This window comes from Melitaea cinxia, chromosome 1, assembly GCF_905220565.1.
Source record: "Melitaea cinxia chromosome 1, ilMelCinx1.1, whole genome shotgun sequence".
Taxonomy (NCBI): domain Eukaryota; kingdom Metazoa; phylum Arthropoda; class Insecta; order Lepidoptera; family Nymphalidae; genus Melitaea; species Melitaea cinxia.
This window is the reverse complement of record NC_059394.1, coordinates 18,678,119-18,696,727: the sequence shown is the minus strand read 5'-3', so window position 1 is coordinate 18,696,727 and position 18,609 is coordinate 18,678,119. Positions and strand designations below refer to the sequence as shown.

General features: G+C 41.3%; 1 protein-coding gene across 1 annotated transcript in view; it reads right to left on the bottom strand.

The window, feature by feature from the left end:
- Positions 1 to 805: 805 nt before the first annotated feature.
- The window catches only part of LOC123658328 (kinesin-like protein Klp10A), an 87,854-nt gene continuing 70,050 nt past the window's right edge, over positions 806 to 18,609 (bottom strand). The window contains exons 4-16 of the mRNA XM_045593767.1: positions 14,183 to 14,340; positions 13,531 to 13,638; positions 12,940 to 13,143; positions 11,981 to 12,160; positions 11,379 to 11,524; positions 10,375 to 10,486; positions 9,620 to 9,754; positions 8,703 to 8,858; positions 7,929 to 8,082; positions 6,454 to 6,679; positions 5,956 to 6,067; positions 5,219 to 5,393; positions 806 to 945 (exon numbers count right to left, since the gene is read on the bottom strand). Of these exons, the coding sequence (XP_045449723.1) occupies positions 806 to 945; positions 5,219 to 5,393; positions 5,956 to 6,067; positions 6,454 to 6,679; positions 7,929 to 8,082; positions 8,703 to 8,858; positions 9,620 to 9,754; positions 10,375 to 10,486; positions 11,379 to 11,524; positions 11,981 to 12,160; positions 12,940 to 13,143; positions 13,531 to 13,638; positions 14,183 to 14,340 (2,006 nt within the window). The remainder of the gene's footprint in view (positions 946 to 5,218; positions 5,394 to 5,955; positions 6,068 to 6,453; positions 6,680 to 7,928; positions 8,083 to 8,702; positions 8,859 to 9,619; positions 9,755 to 10,374; positions 10,487 to 11,378; positions 11,525 to 11,980; positions 12,161 to 12,939; positions 13,144 to 13,530; positions 13,639 to 14,182; positions 14,341 to 18,609) is intronic.

The following is an 18,609-nucleotide window of genomic DNA, read 5'->3' as shown; positions in this document are numbered from 1 at the left end:
TCACTTACTGTTAAAAAAACCATCTACAAATTAATACATGTCGCACCATGGATCGTCCTAGGCACGTAAATAACAGATCATTCATCGATTTCAAATCGACTTCGCTGCGAAGCTACATCAAGTCTTATTACAGCCTCTAGTCATCGTTCCAGGGCCCTCCATATACGGTTCGACGCCAAGTGATGTTCAGGCTTTGTGCTTATAACACTATTTAAGTCTATGTTTTATAACGCTGACGGCACTCGTTACGATGTATACTAAGCTTTATCCTACAGACTGCGGTATAATTTGATAACACTTTCATTATTTCAAATTTAGTCGACGAGACTCAGATAGGCCAGCCAAGTCTCGAAAGTTCCTAGTTACAATACTGTACTGAAAATTTTCAATCGTACGAAATATCTAACTAATCCCGCGGTCACACAGCAATTGTACTCACAGGATTATAGCCTTCGTTCATTTATATAATCAATATGCGCTACAGTAATGGACAGTGTAACTAGATTGACGCAGTGTCGATGCACCGATTCATTCTAACAAAATTCCGGAATAAAAAAACCAAAGACATATATTATTCAATGCAGCCCGTTGCACACAAGCGGTCTATATACAATTAGGAACTTCGGATACAACGTTCGATCGAGGAGACAAACCAAACTGTAGCTCAGAGTAGGCAGACAGTTTCACCTGGAATGGGGAATGATTGACGCGTTAGATCGGTGCATCGACACTACGTACGCACGCGCACGCAAGTACACGTGCCAAGCACGTGTCGGACACGTGTCGGACACGTGTCGCGTGTCGCCTAGTGGTGTCTGGGCTGGATGCGGCGCGAGATGTGCTCCTCTTGCTGCATCTTGGCTCTGAACTCGGCCACGAGATCGCGCGACTGCGCTAACACTGCCAACTGTTCGTTTAGTAACTCCTCCCACTGCGTCGCGTACGCTGAAAATTTATTTGTAACGTATTAAAACATAATTCAGTTATTTTCGACTGTTAAGGGTAGTAGTAGGCTCGTCGTAGTTTTGTTAATATTTTTATTTGACTTGTTTTGATGATGAATTTTACGATGGTCAAAGCTTTTTTTTTAATTAATTTATTTAAAATTCTATTAAGCTTATTAATTATTTGTAACAGAAAATATGGCAAATAGAGGGAAACAGCTGTTATAACTAAGTTTAAAAGAAATTCCTAATATATTAATTTGTAATATAGTTCGCGTCATATAAAAAGAACGCTGAAAGAAACTTTAGGGGGTGCGTTTGCGCATGGGTATACTCGCGCACAAGTACTACTGCTTTATTTTTTAATTAGGCTTTCACTCGCGGCTTCGTATAATGGTTATTGGTAGGTACATTAAAAAATACTAGAAATACCAGTGCGAATAATTCGGACTAAATAAGTATAATAATTATCACTTTACGAAATCACATTTTTTTTTAAACAAAAGCAATAACAATTTTTTTTAACCGACTTCCAAAAAAGGAGGAGGTTCTCAATTCGACTGTTTTTTTTTATGTATGTTACATCAGAACTTTTGACCGGGTAGACCGATTTCGACAAATTTTGTTTTAATCGAAAGGTGGTGTGTGCCAATTGGTCCCATTTAAATTTATTTGAGATCTAACAACTATTTTTCGAGTTATATCTAATAATGCGTTTTTACTTGACGCTTTTTATAACCGCATAACTTTCTACTGCATGTACCGATTTTGATAATTCGTTTTTTGTTAGAAAGGGGATATCTCTAGTTTGGTACTGTGATAAGGAAACCAGGATCTGGTGATGGGATCCCAGAGAAATCGAGGGAAACTCTCGAAAATCCGTAATAACTTTTTACTGGGTGTACCGATTTTGATAATTTTTAATTTAATCGAAAGCTGATGTTTATCATATGGTCACATATAAATTTTATCGAGATCTGATAACCACTTTTTGAGTAATCTTTGATAACGCGTAGTTGCTTGACTATTTTTTCGTCGATCTACGTTGTATTACTTGTCGATGTAATTGAAGTCGGTTTTTTTTTTAGTTATTGAAATGTATTCAAAAATATTAATTATCTGTACTCTCGATATTCGTATCTTAATAGTTTTTATGTGTTTAAAATGATAAATTGATATTTGTTTTTTAGTGAAATAAATAGTAAATGGAGAATTTTGTAATTTAAAACTTTTTTGCGCGATAATATTTTGAGTCGATGTCGAACTGTCCAACCAATAGCACACCGGCAAGCATGCGACAAGTGATAAACACGCTCGCCCGCTACTCCATACCACCAAATAGACCGATAAATCGCTTCTGCGCAGCTTCAAGGCCAGCGTTCTTTTTACATGACGCGAATTATACCATTCTTAGCCTTCATACATTTACCAACCAATTAAATTCATTTCGATAAAGAATAAACTTTATCTATTTGCACAGTTTACAGTTCCTCACATAAAATAATCAAATATTAAATGATCGGCAGCATTGGCATTAGCACTCAAGCGATGAACCAGTATTAATATGAAATTTGAATGATTCTCCCAATGTTATCTTGTATTTCAGACCTAACATGCGGCTCGCTCGTCTCGTGCCAAGGCCATTGCTCGGGACGGCACGGAGACGCTTAATGCGCCGCCATATGCCTGCGAACATGCATGCATGCAGGCACTAACATAAAGCTTAGGCACAAACACTACATATGCACATATGATTTTCACACCAAAGGGTGGTAACATGGAATAATTTCAAAACATACAATAAAAAATGGCAGTAAAATCTTGCTTAAATATTAAAAAATATTTATTTCCTTGCATTACATAAATAGCAGCTGTGTATCAATCATACATACTAATCATATAATCATACATACATACATACCAATCATAGAAGCATGTGAGAATTGAAACGTCTACACAGCGCACTAGCGATGTAGTACACTAGCCACGTCACTGAACACTAACTACGTCACAGAATAGTAGCGACGTCACAATACACGAGCGTGAACGCCAGCAGCGCTGCAGCGCGTGCTGCATGTAGTCGGAGACGGCCTTGTGGTGGCCCCAGTACGTAGTGACGTCACGGCACTCACCGTCCTGGTCGTAGTCCACGTCGCGCGTGAGCGCCAGCAGCGCGGAGCAGCGCTGCAGCGCGTGCTGCATGTAGTCGGAGATGGCCTTGTGGTGGTCACAGTACACAGTGACGTCACGGCACTCACCGTCCTGGTCGTAGTCCACGTCGCGCGTGAGCGCCAGCAGCGCGGAGCAGCGCTGCAGCGCGTGCTGCATGTAGTCGGAGATGGCCTTGTGGTGGTCACAGTACACAGTGACGTCACGGCACTCACCGTCCTGGTCGTAGTCCACGTCGCGCGTGAGCGCCAGCAGCGCGGAGCAGCGCTGCAGCGCGTGCTGCATGTAGTCGGAGATGGCCTTGTGGTGGTCACAGTACACAGTGACGTCACGGCACTCACCGTCCTGGTCGTAGTCCACGTCGCGCGTGAGCGCCAGCAGCGCGGAGCAGCGCTGCAGCGCGTGCTGCATGTAGTCGGAGATGGCCTTGTGGTGGTCACAGTACACAGTGACGTCACGGCACTCACCGTCCTGGTCGTAGTCCACGTCGCGCGTGAGCGCCAGCAGCGCGGAGCAGCGCTGCAGCGCGTGCTGCATGTAGTCGGAGATGGCCTTGTGGTGGTCACAGTACACAGTGACGTCACGGCACTCACCGTCCTGGTCGTAGTCCACGTCGCGCGTGAGCGCCAGCAGCGCGGAGCAGCGCTGCAGCGCGTGCTGCATGTAGTCGGAGATGGCCTTGTGGTGGTCACAGTACACAGTGACGTCACGGCACTCACCGTCCTGGTCGTAGTCCACGTCGCGCGTGAGCGCCAGCAGCGCGGAGCAGCGCTGCAGCGCGTGCTGCATGTAGTCGGAGATGGCCTTGTGGTGGTCACAGTACACAGTGACGTCACGGCACTCACCGTCCTGGTCGTAGTCCACGTCGCGCGTGAGCGCCAGCAGCGCGGAGCAGCGCTGCAGCGCGTGCTGCATGTAGTCGGAGATGGCCTTGTGGTGGTCACAGTACACAGTGACGTCACGGCACTCACCGTCCTGGTCGTAGTCCACGTCGCGCGTGAGCGCCAGCAGCGCGGAGCAGCGCTGCAGCGCGTGCTGCATGTAGTCGGAGATGGCCTTGTGGTGGTCACAGTACACAGTGACGTCACGGCACTCACCGTCCTGGTCGTAGTCCACGTCGCGCGTGAGCGCCAGCAGCGCGGAGCAGCGCTGCAGCGCGTGCTGCATGTAGTCGGAGATGGCCTTGTGGTGGTCACAGTACACAGTGACGTCACGGCACTCACCGTCCTGGTCGTAGTCCACGTCGCGCGTGAGCGCCAGCAGCGCGGAGCAGCGCTGCAGCGCGTGCTGCATGTAGTCGGAGATGGCCTTGTGGTGGTCACAGTACACAGTGACGTCACGGCACTCACCGTCCTGGTCGTAGTCCACGTCGCGCGTGAGCGCCAGCAGCGCGGAGCAGCGCTGCAGCGCGTGCTGCATGTAGTCGGAGATGGCCTTGTGGTGGTCACAGTACACAGTGACGTCACGGCACTCACCGTCCTGGTCGTAGTCCACGTCGCGCGTGAGCGCCAGCAGCGCGGAGCAGCGCTGCAGCGCGTGCTGCATGTAGTCGGAGATGGCCTTGTGGTGGTCACAGTACACAGTGACGTCACGGCACTCACCGTCCTGGTCGTAGTCCACGTCGCGCGTGAGCGCCAGCAGCGCGGAGCAGCGCTGCAGCGCGTGCTGCATGTAGTCGGAGATGGCCTTGTGGTGGTCACAGTACACAGTGACGTCACGGCACTCACCGTCCTGGTCGTAGTCCACGTCGCGCGTGAGCGCCAGCAGCGCGGAGCAGCGCTGCAGCGCGTGCTGCATGTAGTCGGAGATGGCCTTGTGGTGGTCACAGTACACAGTGACGTCACGGCACTCACCGTCCTGGTCGTAGTCCACGTCGCGCGTGAGCGCCAGCAGCGCGGAGCAGCGCTGCAGCGCGTGCTGCATGTAGTCGGAGATGGCCTTGTGGTGGTCACAGTACACAGTGACGTCACGGCACTCACCGTCCTGGTCGTAGTCCACGTCGCGCGTGAGCGCCAGCAGCGCGGAGCAGCGCTGCAGCGCGTGCTGCATGTAGTCGGAGATGGCCTTGTGGTGGTCACAGTACACAGTGACGTCACGGCACTCACCGTCCTGGTCGTAGTCCACGTCGCGCGTGAGCGCCAGCAGCGCGGAGCAGCGCTGCAGCGCGTGCTGCATGTAGTCGGAGATGGCCTTGTGGTTGTCCAATACTTCCTCCTCGGCGCGCTGTAGCTCGTCGATTGCCTCGTGGAACGTGTACATCTCGGCTGACATGTCACCTTCCTGCATGAACACACCCAAACATTTAGCTCACTACTCGCTGTACACTGACGACACGTGTCTTACAGCGGTCAAATGCTGGAGTCTCAAGCGCTACATGTGTTGTGGTATCACAGATGTTCAAAAACTTGTGAAGTAAAAAAACATAACAGACTAATTTTTAGATATTTTCTATTTTAAAGGGAAAACCCAATCATAAATATCACAATAATTTCTTCTATTACTACTGTAGCATACGAAATTTATAAATGATATTGAATATGTTACTAAGTTTGTACTAAAACATAGTTTATGTTATTTTTCAAAAGAGTAACTGCAGAGTTTCTTGTCGATTCTTCTCTGCAGAATCTACATTTCAAAATAGTGGTAGCTTTACTTTTACAAAAACAATAATTTATTTTTAAAGTTTTAATTTGTAAAATGACGATTCGAAAGTGCTCGATTGATTTTGGTGTGCTTTTGTACAGTATCATTACTAGGAACTTATTTTTCTTTAAAAACTCCTCTGTATGACTATGAAACTTTGAGTTAGTAAGACGAGATTGATGACACTGGTGATACTAACGTTCAGTGACCGTAGATGCGCTAGGTCATCGTGCGCGGGTTCCATCTCGACATCAGCCTGCGGGGACTCCGCGCGTCCTCTGGTGCCCTCGGACGTGCCTAACTCCTTCACTCTGGAATATATAAGCAGTTTGATTTATGAATTTTATTATTTTAAAATATACTCTTCTAAATATAGAAAAAAGGGGTACGTTATGATTATTACACTGATGGTTACAAATTCAATCCCCGTACGTGACATAAATTTGTATTGATCATACAAACGTTTGTGGAGTTGTTCGGTGCTTTAGTGTTGTGTTGCTGGACTGCCAACACAGGATTAATTCTAGTGGTAGCCGTGGAGTGGGCGTTGTCTGGAATTTACTATAACGTACAGACCGGCCGGATACATCTACGGTAACGTCCGGAAACATACAAAAACGCACGGAAACGCACGGCATTATCGGGTAATGCAGGAATACGTACCACTAGGCGAGGAAATGTAACGCAGAGGAGTCACCTGTCGGCGTAGCGCAGCGTGTTCAGCGAGTGCTCGCAGGAGGACATGACGGGCGAGATCATGGCGATCATGCACGTGCGCGACTTGTCGCCGATGAAGGAGTCGCGCAGCACCTGCGTGAGCTTGGACACGCGGAAGGGCAGGTGGTTGTTGCCCTTCATGCCCAGCGCACGGATGCACTCCTTCAGCGCCAGCAGCGACTTGTTGATCTCCGCGCTCTCCATCCCTGGACACGGCGCGTACTTCATGTGTCGAGTGTGATATATATTTAGCTGAGGTAAGGCACAGCTGGCAATTTCCTGATCAAAGTGTGAAGCAACCCGATAGGGGTAGTACCTCGACCTTACCTTTAGAAGGTCACAGTTAAATAATACTGTTATTTATTGGGGATAGAGTCGACAACGCGTTTGCGATGCTTCTGGTGTTGCAAGAATCTATAAGCTATGGTAATCGCTTACCATTAGGTGAAACGTATGCTTGTTTGCCGACCTAGTTATAATAATAATAATAATAATAATAATAAATATCTACACAATACACACACCGTCGTCTGTTGCTAAAGTAAACAATTTAATGCTTGTGTTATAGGTAACAGCCGACTGGTATAGCTACATATTTTTTTTTTTCGATATACATACTTATAAATAATACATATATAAATATACAAATAAATATATATATTACACCCAGACTCGGGGTGGGAATCGAACCGACACACAGAGGGTGATTTGACCCAAAAAGCTGGTCAAAATTCAAAAATTCAAAATTTATAAATATTAGAAAATTTTGCTACATAGTCATAGATAAGGACATAATAAATGATATACGGTAAACTTTCATTCACTCTTGCTTCGTTAAACATATCAATCAATCGTCATTTTACCGTCTCGTTTAGATCGTCTTTGTTCTATACGGTTTGCTGCGAAAAACAATTGAAATTTATATTTTATTTGAAACAAGATTAAGTGAAACTGAACTTTTTTATACAATGGACCTTTATGCACCAGGTATGTGTAATTAATGTTTATTAGTAACTTGGTATTATTATATTGCTTAGTATCTTTAGAAACAAGTTTTTTTCTAACTACCTTCAACATATTATTTATTTTATTCAAAGATTAAATACTTAGGTGTTTTAAATATGTTTCCCGAATGGTCCCAGCTTGTATTTTTTTTCTACTATTAATCTAATGAGTTGTGAAGAGAATTACATAAAATTTAGGTGCCACTCACAATCAAATCAAGGGTCAAATCACCCTCTGTGCGACAACCCTCGGAGCAGAAAGCAGGGTCACTACAAACTGCGTCACCGGGCTAGTCAAGTAGTAGTTGTATTAAAAAAAAATACAGCAGCCAAGCACGTGTCGGCACGTGTCGGCACGTGTCAGCAAGTGTCGGCAAGTGTCGGCACGAGTCGGCGCGTGTCGGCACGTGTCGGTACATGTCGGCACGTGCGGGCGCGCGGCGGTACTCACGCGTCTGCCGGTTGGCGGAGGACGTGTCGGCGCCGCGCTCGTTGCCCGCCAGGTCGATGAGCGAGAACTTGCCGTGCAGGCGGTGCGTGCCGGGCGAGCGCAGCACGATCTGGAACACGGCGTGCGAGCGCGACGAGTTCGAGTTGGCGGACGTCTGCGGGCACGCGGCGCGTTATACACATTACTACGGGGTTTATAGCATTTCAAACATTTATTCACCATTTCAAATCAGCCTGGAACGTGTCTCTACTGGGAAAACTTTCTTCATATTAAAAAAAAATAACCATTTAAGCTTGGAGATTAGTAAACCGCTCCACTGAAGATTGGCAAATTTCTATCGGTGATCATTAATAACAACTGGGACCTACAATTCCATGTTCTCCACCCAGACAGTGGAGAGACTTACGTAGACATGTAAAGCCAGTAACAAATATTTGTATACACATTGTACACAGTGTGTGCTTTAGACCACACGACTGAAGTAAAACTTCTTTAGTCACCCCTACAGTAATATACGAAATATCTCTCTCTTTCTATCTTCACTAACTTTTATTTCCCTCTCAACTTCCGTTAGCCTCGCCCGATCACACTTTTCGTAACACACTCAACACGCATTCGCCAAAATATAAATATCCATTTCGATCAGGAATCAAAACCGCAAACCGACGGTGTCGAGGCGAGTATATGACACACATACCGGTAGTTTTTGTCGTTTACAGGCTACGCTTGTCATACCGTTATCGTTTGCCGATCTAGTTGTCAAAGAAAAGCCACCTGTCCGGACGTGCGCGCCGCGTTCCCGTGCTGGATGAGCCTGAGCACGTCGTCCACGGTGTCCACCACCTTCTCCGTGAGCCCCACGATCTGCACCTGCTGCTTGCCGTCCTCCAGCACGCGCAGCTTGGCCTTCTCGCCCAGCAGGTCGAACACCTGGAATCACCGCAGACAATCAATTAGGAACTATAATCATTTACACATCGTTACACAATTTTAAATTACAGAATGACTATGTGTGTTTGTTGCAGATCAGATGCAGATAATTATTTTTATTTCTGAAAAAAATATATTTTGTCTTAATATTTTTACTCTTCTGTACATATGTACTTTTAACTGAGGTAGGGCACAGCAGGAATTCCCTGCTCAAAATATGGAGCAGCCCGACTGGGGAAGTACCTCGACCATACAGAAGATCACAGCTAAATAATACTGTTTTCAAACAGTATTGTGTTCCTGTTGGTGAATAAGGTGACCAGAGCTCATGGGGGGGGGAATTGGGGATAGGGTCAGCAACGCGCTTGCGATGCTTCTGGTGTTGCAGGCGTCTATAAGCTACGGTAATCGCTTACCATCAGGTGAGCCATACGCTTGTTTGCCGACCTAGTGATATAAAATATGTTTGTCATCTAACTTCGAAACGACTGGGGCCGATTTAGTTAAAATATCGTGTGTATGTATTCATGGATAGTTTTGAAATACAAGTGGACCCGGTCGAGCTGAAGTCAAAAAACACATTATTCAACATTGAGCTTGGCTTTCATTTCACTTTTGTTATTTCATTTTTGATATTGGGTCTTTTAGATTACTCTTTCGATTATATTTTTTTCTCATCATCATCATCATCATCATTACAGCCTATACAGTCCACTGCTGGACATAGATATTTTTTTCTAATATAACTTAAATGAACAAACCTTCCCAGAGTATATTTCGAAGAAAGTTGCTGAAACTATGAGGTTGAGTGGCTTGTACTTGGGCGACTTGTGGTACGTGAACACGTCCCGCGCCGCCATCGCGTAGATACCCTTCTTACAGTCTTGCATTTTACCCTGCAGTATATCAAATACTATATTATTAAGTCATTTTTGTTACCTTAATCTATGCGCTTATATCATAAGGAAACATACGCTGATAATTATGGAATAGTCTTAGTAATAAAATTATTCGTCACACAATTTACCCTTCAAATACTATTTACTTTAGAGCTTACAAAGAATTGATTGTGGGTTGAGGTGCCCCCTCAAATCAAGGGAACTCAAGACAACATTGCTACGCCACAAATTATATATTGTACGGAGGAAACTTAAATACTAATTACTTAAGCATTCACAAAGAAAAATCTTTACAGCCAAAAGTACACACACAAAATAAGTTTGTGTATTGCGAGGTCCCCTCAAATCAGGGGGCCTCGGGGTAGCACCGCTATGCCAAAAATTATATATAGTATGGAAGACCCTTAAAATTCTAATTACTTTAGCACTCGCAAGGAAAAAACTTAAGCACCAAAAGGTTTTAGAAAAAAATAATTGTTTATGGATAGCGAGGCCTAATAATCAGAGGGCCTCGTGAAAAAGCTCCTCTGTGCTATTGATGATATGATGATATGATATGGCTTGCCTTAACATCAGCACCACTATACAATGATATGTGACTACAAATTGGGCGTTACCTGGAAGTCTCCGCCCATGGTGTGTGTCTTTCCGGAGCCGGTCTGTCCGTACGCGAAACACGTTGCCATGCCGCCTTCGAAAATCGTCTGCACCAGCGGCTTGGCCGTATATCTGAAATAATAAACATATAATTTTATTTTTTTCTTATAATTCTTATTTACCGTAAATTAAATATTTCTACTGCCTTGTATTTAAATATACAACACATTAGACTTATTTAGATATTAATTTCAGACATATGGATTCATCATTACATCATCATCATTAAAGCCTATACAGTCCACTACTGGACATAGGCCTCCACAAGTTTACGCCAAAAATAACGTGAACTCATGTGTTTTGCCCATAGTCACCACACTGGGCAGGTGACCGCAGGGCTGGCCTTGTCGCACCGAAGACGCTGCTGCCCGTCTTCGGCCTGTGTGTTTCAAAGCCAGCAGTTGGATGGTTATCCTGCCACTGGTCGGATTTTTAAGTTCCAAGGTGGTAGCGGAACCGTGTTATCCCTCAGTCGCTTCTTACGACACCCACGGGAAGAGAGGGGGTGGCCATATTCTTTAATACCGTAGCCACACAGTACAATGTATGGATTACATATATGATAAAGATGTGTGGACTTATTGACACTGTATTTCATGGAAGATATTTTGTACTAAAACACAGTTTGTATATTATTTTCAAAAGAGTAACGGCGAAGTTTCTTGCCGATTCTTCTCCGAAGAATCTATATTCCGTATCGGTGATAGCTTTACTAATAAAGTTGTTTCTGATTTTGAATGAAAATTATGAATTCTAAATATAGCGACATGAATATATTAAATAATAATAAATGCTTTTGATATATTTTTGTTTTCCACAATCATAACACAATGTGAGAACCCTAATGCTGTAATTTAGCACTATGGGCCAGTTTTATCTGATACTGGAAAGCCTATCAGTCACTTATGTGCTAAATAAACTCTGATATAACTCAGATTAAAACTTTAACTATTTCTCAACTCACTTGTAAACAACTTCATTAGTGCAGGACTCGTCGAAGGCGTAATCGAATCGGAATTTCTGATTTTCGAGGTATTTTGTGAGATCCACTTTGTTTTTCGGCTCGTGAACAATTATCTGGTCTTTTGTCGTAACACTTATCACGTCCACCTATAAAACAAATCTTATTTTTTTAATTGAACGAGGAAATTTAAAAAGAAACCCTTTTTTTAAGTTCTCAAAACTAACTTTTGGTTAGTTTTCTTAATTGTAAAACAATTTATTATTATTATTTATTATTTAAATTCTTCATTGTACAATAAATACACTAATACAAGTGTGTACAAAAGGCGGGCTTAACGCAAATGTATTTTCTACCAGCCAACTTTGGTATGTGCAAGAAAGTATAGTGTGTAGAGGTACAACAAAAAAATAAAAATAAAAGTAAAACAAATAATATAAAAATAAAAAAATAAAGCTCCTGGGGATTGTGTCGGCAACGCGCTTGCGATGCTTTTGGTATTGCAGGCGTCTATAAACTACGGTAATCTCTTACCATCAGGTGAGCCGTACGCTTGTTTGCCGACCTAGTGATATATATAAAAAAAAAAGATAAAGTGTCCGAACCTCTTTCTTAGCTATCTCCTTCTTGTTGAGAGGTCTCTTGCGAACGCAAACGGTTATCTGATGGTCCTCAACTGGCTCGCTGCCCGTCAGTGGTCGAAACTCGATGCTGCTCTGGTACTCTCGGATCATGGCTAGGAACTCCCAGTTAGGGTTGCCGGGGTCCATGTTCATTAGGGCTTCCTGGAATTCGAAGTTTGAGATTTAAAAAAAGTTATCTAATAGACTAGGTAAGAACTCTCTTGATTAAATTGTCTGTTCACAATCACTGACACATGATATAACATACAAAAAAAATTAAAGTCATAATAGGATATTGTTTAACAAAACAACAAAATAAAATTATAAAAGACAAATCATAAATTACGATTATAATTCAGTTTTTTTTTTTTTTAATTTAGTGGCGCATTTGAAAGTGTCGAAACACAAGTATTACCGACTACAGCTACCATGAAAGCTATTGCGGTAGTACAGGAATGACGATCCCGCTTTACCTAGTAAAAAAGTAAGAAAAAGAATGAGGTATTTTTCATTTCCTTTTTTACTATTTTTATAATTTAATATAGTATCAGATGATCTTCATAAAAATTATACATACATACATACATACATATAATCACGCCTCTTTCCCGTAGGGGTAGGCAGAGACCACTTCATGCCACTTGCTACGATCCTTACATACTTCTTTCGCTTCGTCCACTTTCATTATCCCCTTCATACATGCTCTTCGGTTTAGGGTACTCTTGACCTGGCCTTTTTTAAAGGCCAATAAATATTATATTAAAAAAAAAATTTACCAGACCATAGAAACACTAAGCACACATCGACTTTTAGTATCATTTAAACTTTACTGCCAATCTATGCTTATTCCTTACGTAGAGAGTTGAGCGGTTTACACTCCTATAAGAAGTTACCACTTAGAGAAAGGAAGAAAATGATAAGTTTTGTAGTATAGATCGTACCTTTTCCTCTTTGAGCTCGGCCTGCCGCTGGCGCCGCTTCTCGCGGTTCTCCTTGAGGCGCTCGACCTCCTTGACGACGTTGGAGCGCCGCACCGCGCCCGACGCCACCGCGTGCGGCACCGACACCGCGCTGGCCACGGCGCCCGCGCGCGCCGCCGACACCGGCGGGTTGAACTGGCGACACGTGCGCACATCGATACTGATCTACGGCTGAGCGCGAGCGTTTGTTGCTTCGTTTGAACGAGTAATTATATGGACTGACTTAATGAATCAAACAAATTATTACCAAATAGTCACTGTGCTTTAAAAACAATGACTTTTTGCATTTTCAATACTTTTTCTCAATAGTTTTTTAACTTTACTACACACCGTAAACTGGGTAATTCGTATCTACAAATAACAAATTAAACCTGTGGAAAGAGTTGTATTCATATTGGTATTGTTAAGACGTGAACGATAAATGATTCAAAATTACACTAAATGACGTAAGAATGGAACTAAACAAAAATTACGAAATAGGAAAAGGAGCTAAGAAGTAACAGCTAAGACGCTAAGGTACACTGAACGGAGCGGGAGAGGGAATAGGGAAACCTCTTTGACGTTATGCAAGCGTCGCCCGGGCGCCTGTAAGGGCTGCACGACGGAGGCCGCGCTCGGCGTACTAGCGGCGCGGCTGCGGCCGCCCGACGCCGGCGCTTGCTGGGAATGGGAGTTTGGGAGTCATGGGTGGGAGTTTGGGAGTTAGGATGTGGGGGGTGAAACGAAATTGCGTCGCGATAAAGTAACAAACACATAAATATATAGGAAAGAATGAGATAGAATACATTACACAGTATTTTATATTCTCGGTGAAAATCTCTCGCAGGCTACTTTTCAGAAGTTTCACTTCTGGTTTGTGTGAATCGCACACGCACACACACACAGAGACTGTATTCTAAATAATGAATATAGTTTTATTTCAAATTTTATAGGATAAATTGCTATTTTACCTCTTATGCTTAATCTACTCGTAATAGTAATTTAATTTCCGTCTATCTTTACGGTTAAACTCTAAACTTGTTGTGATAGTTTTTTTGTTTTAAGCAGTGATAGCTTTACATCAACATCTAAGTATATTTTTTAAAATCGATTCTACACTTCATTCATATCAAGTCAAATATATGTATATGTATAGCGACACACAGTATCATGTATGCAGGTGCTTGTGTCCATGTCAGTGTGTTTCACTACCCCCCGGTGTTACCTGTTGCGTTACCCTCGAGTTTGGAGGCGGTTGCGTCGCCTGGGGCGGCGGTACGTTCTCCGCGCCGCGCCGCCCCGTCGTATCGCCGCCGTGCCCGTTCGTGTACCCGCCCGCGTTCGACAACCGCATCTGGTTGTTGCGGGTCACCCGCGACGGCGCTGGAACATAATATAATAATATGAACTGCGACCAAACTATTTAAAACAACTTCTACTTTTGTGTAATGTTCTATACAATACAACAAAAAATAATAATCTAATACCAGTACTTTCAAGTATCAAAGCATTGATTCCTATGTAGTTTGAAATAATAAAAAAATGTCATGTATGTGAAAATGCTAAAGTATTCCTCAAGTTGTATATAACTCAATGGACATTGTTGACATGTTTGACTTATATTAAAGTTTTTTTTTTTGTATTTAGGGCCAGTCTTAGCAGTTGTTGATAACGCAATTCGACGGATGGACGGAGGCCAGTAGGACCTGTTTCTCTCGAAATAACAAACTGCAACTTTAAGATTCATATTTACGAATAGAAATATCTCATAAATATACTAGAATTCGATGGTAAAAATTACTAATGATTCAAAAACTTTTTATATACAAATATCCATAAACAAATCTTAGTCTAAACGCGAGAACAAAATATCGGGCAAAGGAACCGTGCAGAAAGCGATAAAAATATAAAAACAATGTGCGATAACGGCCGACTGCGTCTTACGTGACTTCGGCTTTTCTTCCTCCATCGCTGGTTCCGAAGGCGGCACCGGTTTCTCGAAACCCTCTATGGGAGCAGTGGACTCGGCCGAGTCGGCGACTCGACGCCGGCACCGCAACCACGAGCAACACATATTTGGCAATATTTTCAGTCTTTATGTTTACTTTTGGTCAAACGTTCTGTTTGGGAGCGGTTACTACATCGTAATGGTCATCCTTACATTTTTTTTTTACTGCCGGTCTCTATTTGGCTTTGATTTTAATCAATTCACGTGTGCTCTAGCTGTTGGATAGTTGGGAATGGCGGTTGAACGCGTCGGCGCAAGGCGATCCTGCGTCCGCGTCGAACGCCATATTAGGATCTCTTTCTGTACTCAAGGCAATGAACCGTGACGCACGCGAGACGAGAACGCGAACCAAACTGCATATATAGAACAATAGCCAAAAAACGCTTATTAACACACGGCCTTGATTATGAACATTTGCGAAAATTGGTCAAGACGACTCGAAAAAAAAAAAAAAGGATATGGACAAAATTCTTCCAAGTAAAGAAACAAAGAGCACTCGGCACACTCGCAGACAAGCAACTGATGTCATCTGCTGAACAATTTGTATCAATTGTGGAGCACCTTGATGAACAATAGAACTGAATTGGAAAATAATGACCGAGCCGACTCCGGCTGGCTTTTGTGGAAACATGAAAAATGTACCGTTATGACGTAAGATAAGCCGCGATCGATACTAGAACATGATTGATGGATTCCACTTCATTACGACTGAAGCTAGCCTTGGATTACTGAGGAACCGGTTTTTAAATAGAATTGTGTCACACTAGCTCGGAATTACTTTTTATCGAGTGCATTAATTAAATTAACACTATTTGAACTACATGATAGCTCCGTTAGATTTTTACACGAAATTTATAACGGAATTATATTTGCAATGCTACTTTGAAAACTTCATGCCAAGAACAGTTGTAGATTAATCATTTTGTCACTTCGTACATTTACAATACTCAAATAAAGCCTTTTTAATATGTAATTACAAAACCATAAACAATTCAGTGGACAGTACAACTTATTAGCAGATGATCATCAATTCAAATCAGTACCGAAAATACACATCTTTTTTTAAAAAGGTTGTAAAAATATCTGAAAATAAAAATATGGTGAATATAATTGTTTCATATATACATATCCGCAGATAACAATAGAGCAACGAACCAGAAAGAGCTTTAAATAGCCTCGTTTTAGGCTCAGAATCATTTGGCATGAACTACATTACTGGCAGTTATTTTGACTTAAAAAAAAAGTTTAAAGTAAACGTCAAATGACGATCAACCGTCAACAAATGACTACGATAAGAACTTCACGTTACGTTTAACATAATAATAGTCAAAGTCAAATCAATATTTTGTTACGATTGTAACTAGAGAAAGAGAGAGACTAATCTTTCGTTATGCTTTTACAGTTTGACGTCACACGTATCCTTCCTTACACACAGACATCAACAAGCGCACACACAAGCGCAATATGTAAACCCAATTTACCTTTAATATTGACAGTGTATACCGTTGAAAGCTAATCTCAAAATGTACTACAGCTTTCGAATTTAAAATTTATTTTCAGTTTTGTTAAAGAATTTTATACGCATAGTACGCGTATCAAAAGTTTTTTCGGATAATAAGTAATTAACAATCAAAAAAATATGGAGAGGTTTTTAATATAACATTACAATAAAAATTCGATACTACGATATTATAATACAGGAAATACACTAAATCCAATAAATGTATTCTCTGTTTCTTTGTTATTTTATATCCTAAAGATATTATATTACATAGCGATAAACCACTGATATACAAAATAAAATCATCATCATTACAGCCTATACAGTCCACTGCTGGACATAGGCCTCCACAAGTTCACACCAAAAACAACGTGAACCCATGTGTTTTGCCCATAGTCACCACGCTGTGCAGGCGGGTTGGTGACCGCAGTACTTACTGGCTTTGTCGCACCGAAGACGCTGCTGCCCGTCTTCGGCCTGTGCATTTCAAAGCCAGCAGTTGGATGGTTATCCCGCCACCGGTCGGCTTTTTAAGTTCCAAGGTGGTAGCGAAACTGTGATATCCCTTAGTCGCCTCTTACGACACCCACGGGAAGAGAGGGGGTGGCTAAATTCTTTAGTACCGTAGCCACACAGTACACAGTATTTTATATCCTAAAGATATTATATTACATAGCGATAAACCACTGATGTACAAAATAAAATATGAATATAAATATTTAAAAAAAACAAAACCATTTTTTATTCGGAATGTCAGTTTAATTAACATTAACACGGTTTACGTTTTTATCGTACCTAATCCATTTTTTCGATAAAATCAATCCTCACTAATAATAACATTCGATTTATTTAAAAAGTGGTGTGGTCTTGGCTTTTGTATAGTATTATTTACATATGGTTTTCTAACGTTTACTCTTTTAGCTGAATACATTTACGTAAGATTTAATACGTAAAGTATCCGAAACCTCTAGGGCATCTAAAAAATCCAATAAACCGCGATAAAATCCGAAAAAAAGGTTTTATTATTTCTATCTTACAAGTATCTTAGTACTTACTTATTTTTATTGAATTGTTTTTTTACTGTAAATGTATATAAATACTAGTTGTGGAAACTTGTAATTGGCCGTAACTTAATCATTATTTTTTTTTTTTTTATATAATTTTAACTAGCTGTAAGTTTTCGAAATTTGAAAATAAAATAAAAAATTATTATTATTATTATTATTAATACATTACAGTTTGTTATTTTCAAAACAAAATTCAAAATTTCAAAATTTCAAAATTTAGTTTTGTTGGCAATTTTTTATTTAACTTAAGTTGATTAGACAACAAGGTAAATTATAAAAAAATCACCTTTGCATACTTTCCTTAAAATAATGTAAAAACAAACATATATGAAAATCATCTTACATTTAGATCATGAGATGAATACGTTTAAACAATGTCATCAAATTTACATTAATATCTGTACTAACGTTACAAAGAGGTAAAGTCTGTGAATTTGTTTTTAGCTTAATCTCTAGAGAGATAAAATTAAACGCCTTCTTTTAAGATGCAAACGGTATCCATTAAAACAGCGATTAACAGGTGACCGCTGTAGCACCACTGTGTGTGTGACCATTCGTCAAACCATTGAATAAATGATAAAGTACCTACTTCTAAAAATATAACATATTTCGCCTTGAACTTTTAACGAAATATTGTTAGAAAACTAGTAGGTATAAAGAAACTTTTTAAATATTTTAATTATGTAATTTATTTATTTTTCAAAATATTTCTGCGAAAGATAGCAAGTTTATTAATTAATTCTTGGATTTAATAACTTTCAGCTAATAAATCATTAACTGACAAAATAATGTAAAACGTCACAAAAATAGAAAAATAGCTGAAAAACGTCATAATCATCATCATCTTTAATTGTATAGCTCTATTACAAAAATTATTATTTTACAATTACCCATTTGTTTCGCCAGTTATAATTCTAAACATTACACGTATAATATCAGCTAATTGAATATTTTTATTACATATAATTATAACAAAGATTGAATAATACGTAGTTTAAGCTTTATCTGTATATCAGCGAGTAATGTCCATAGCGTGCGTGCGTTACGAGACTGGATACATACGCTCGATGTTAACG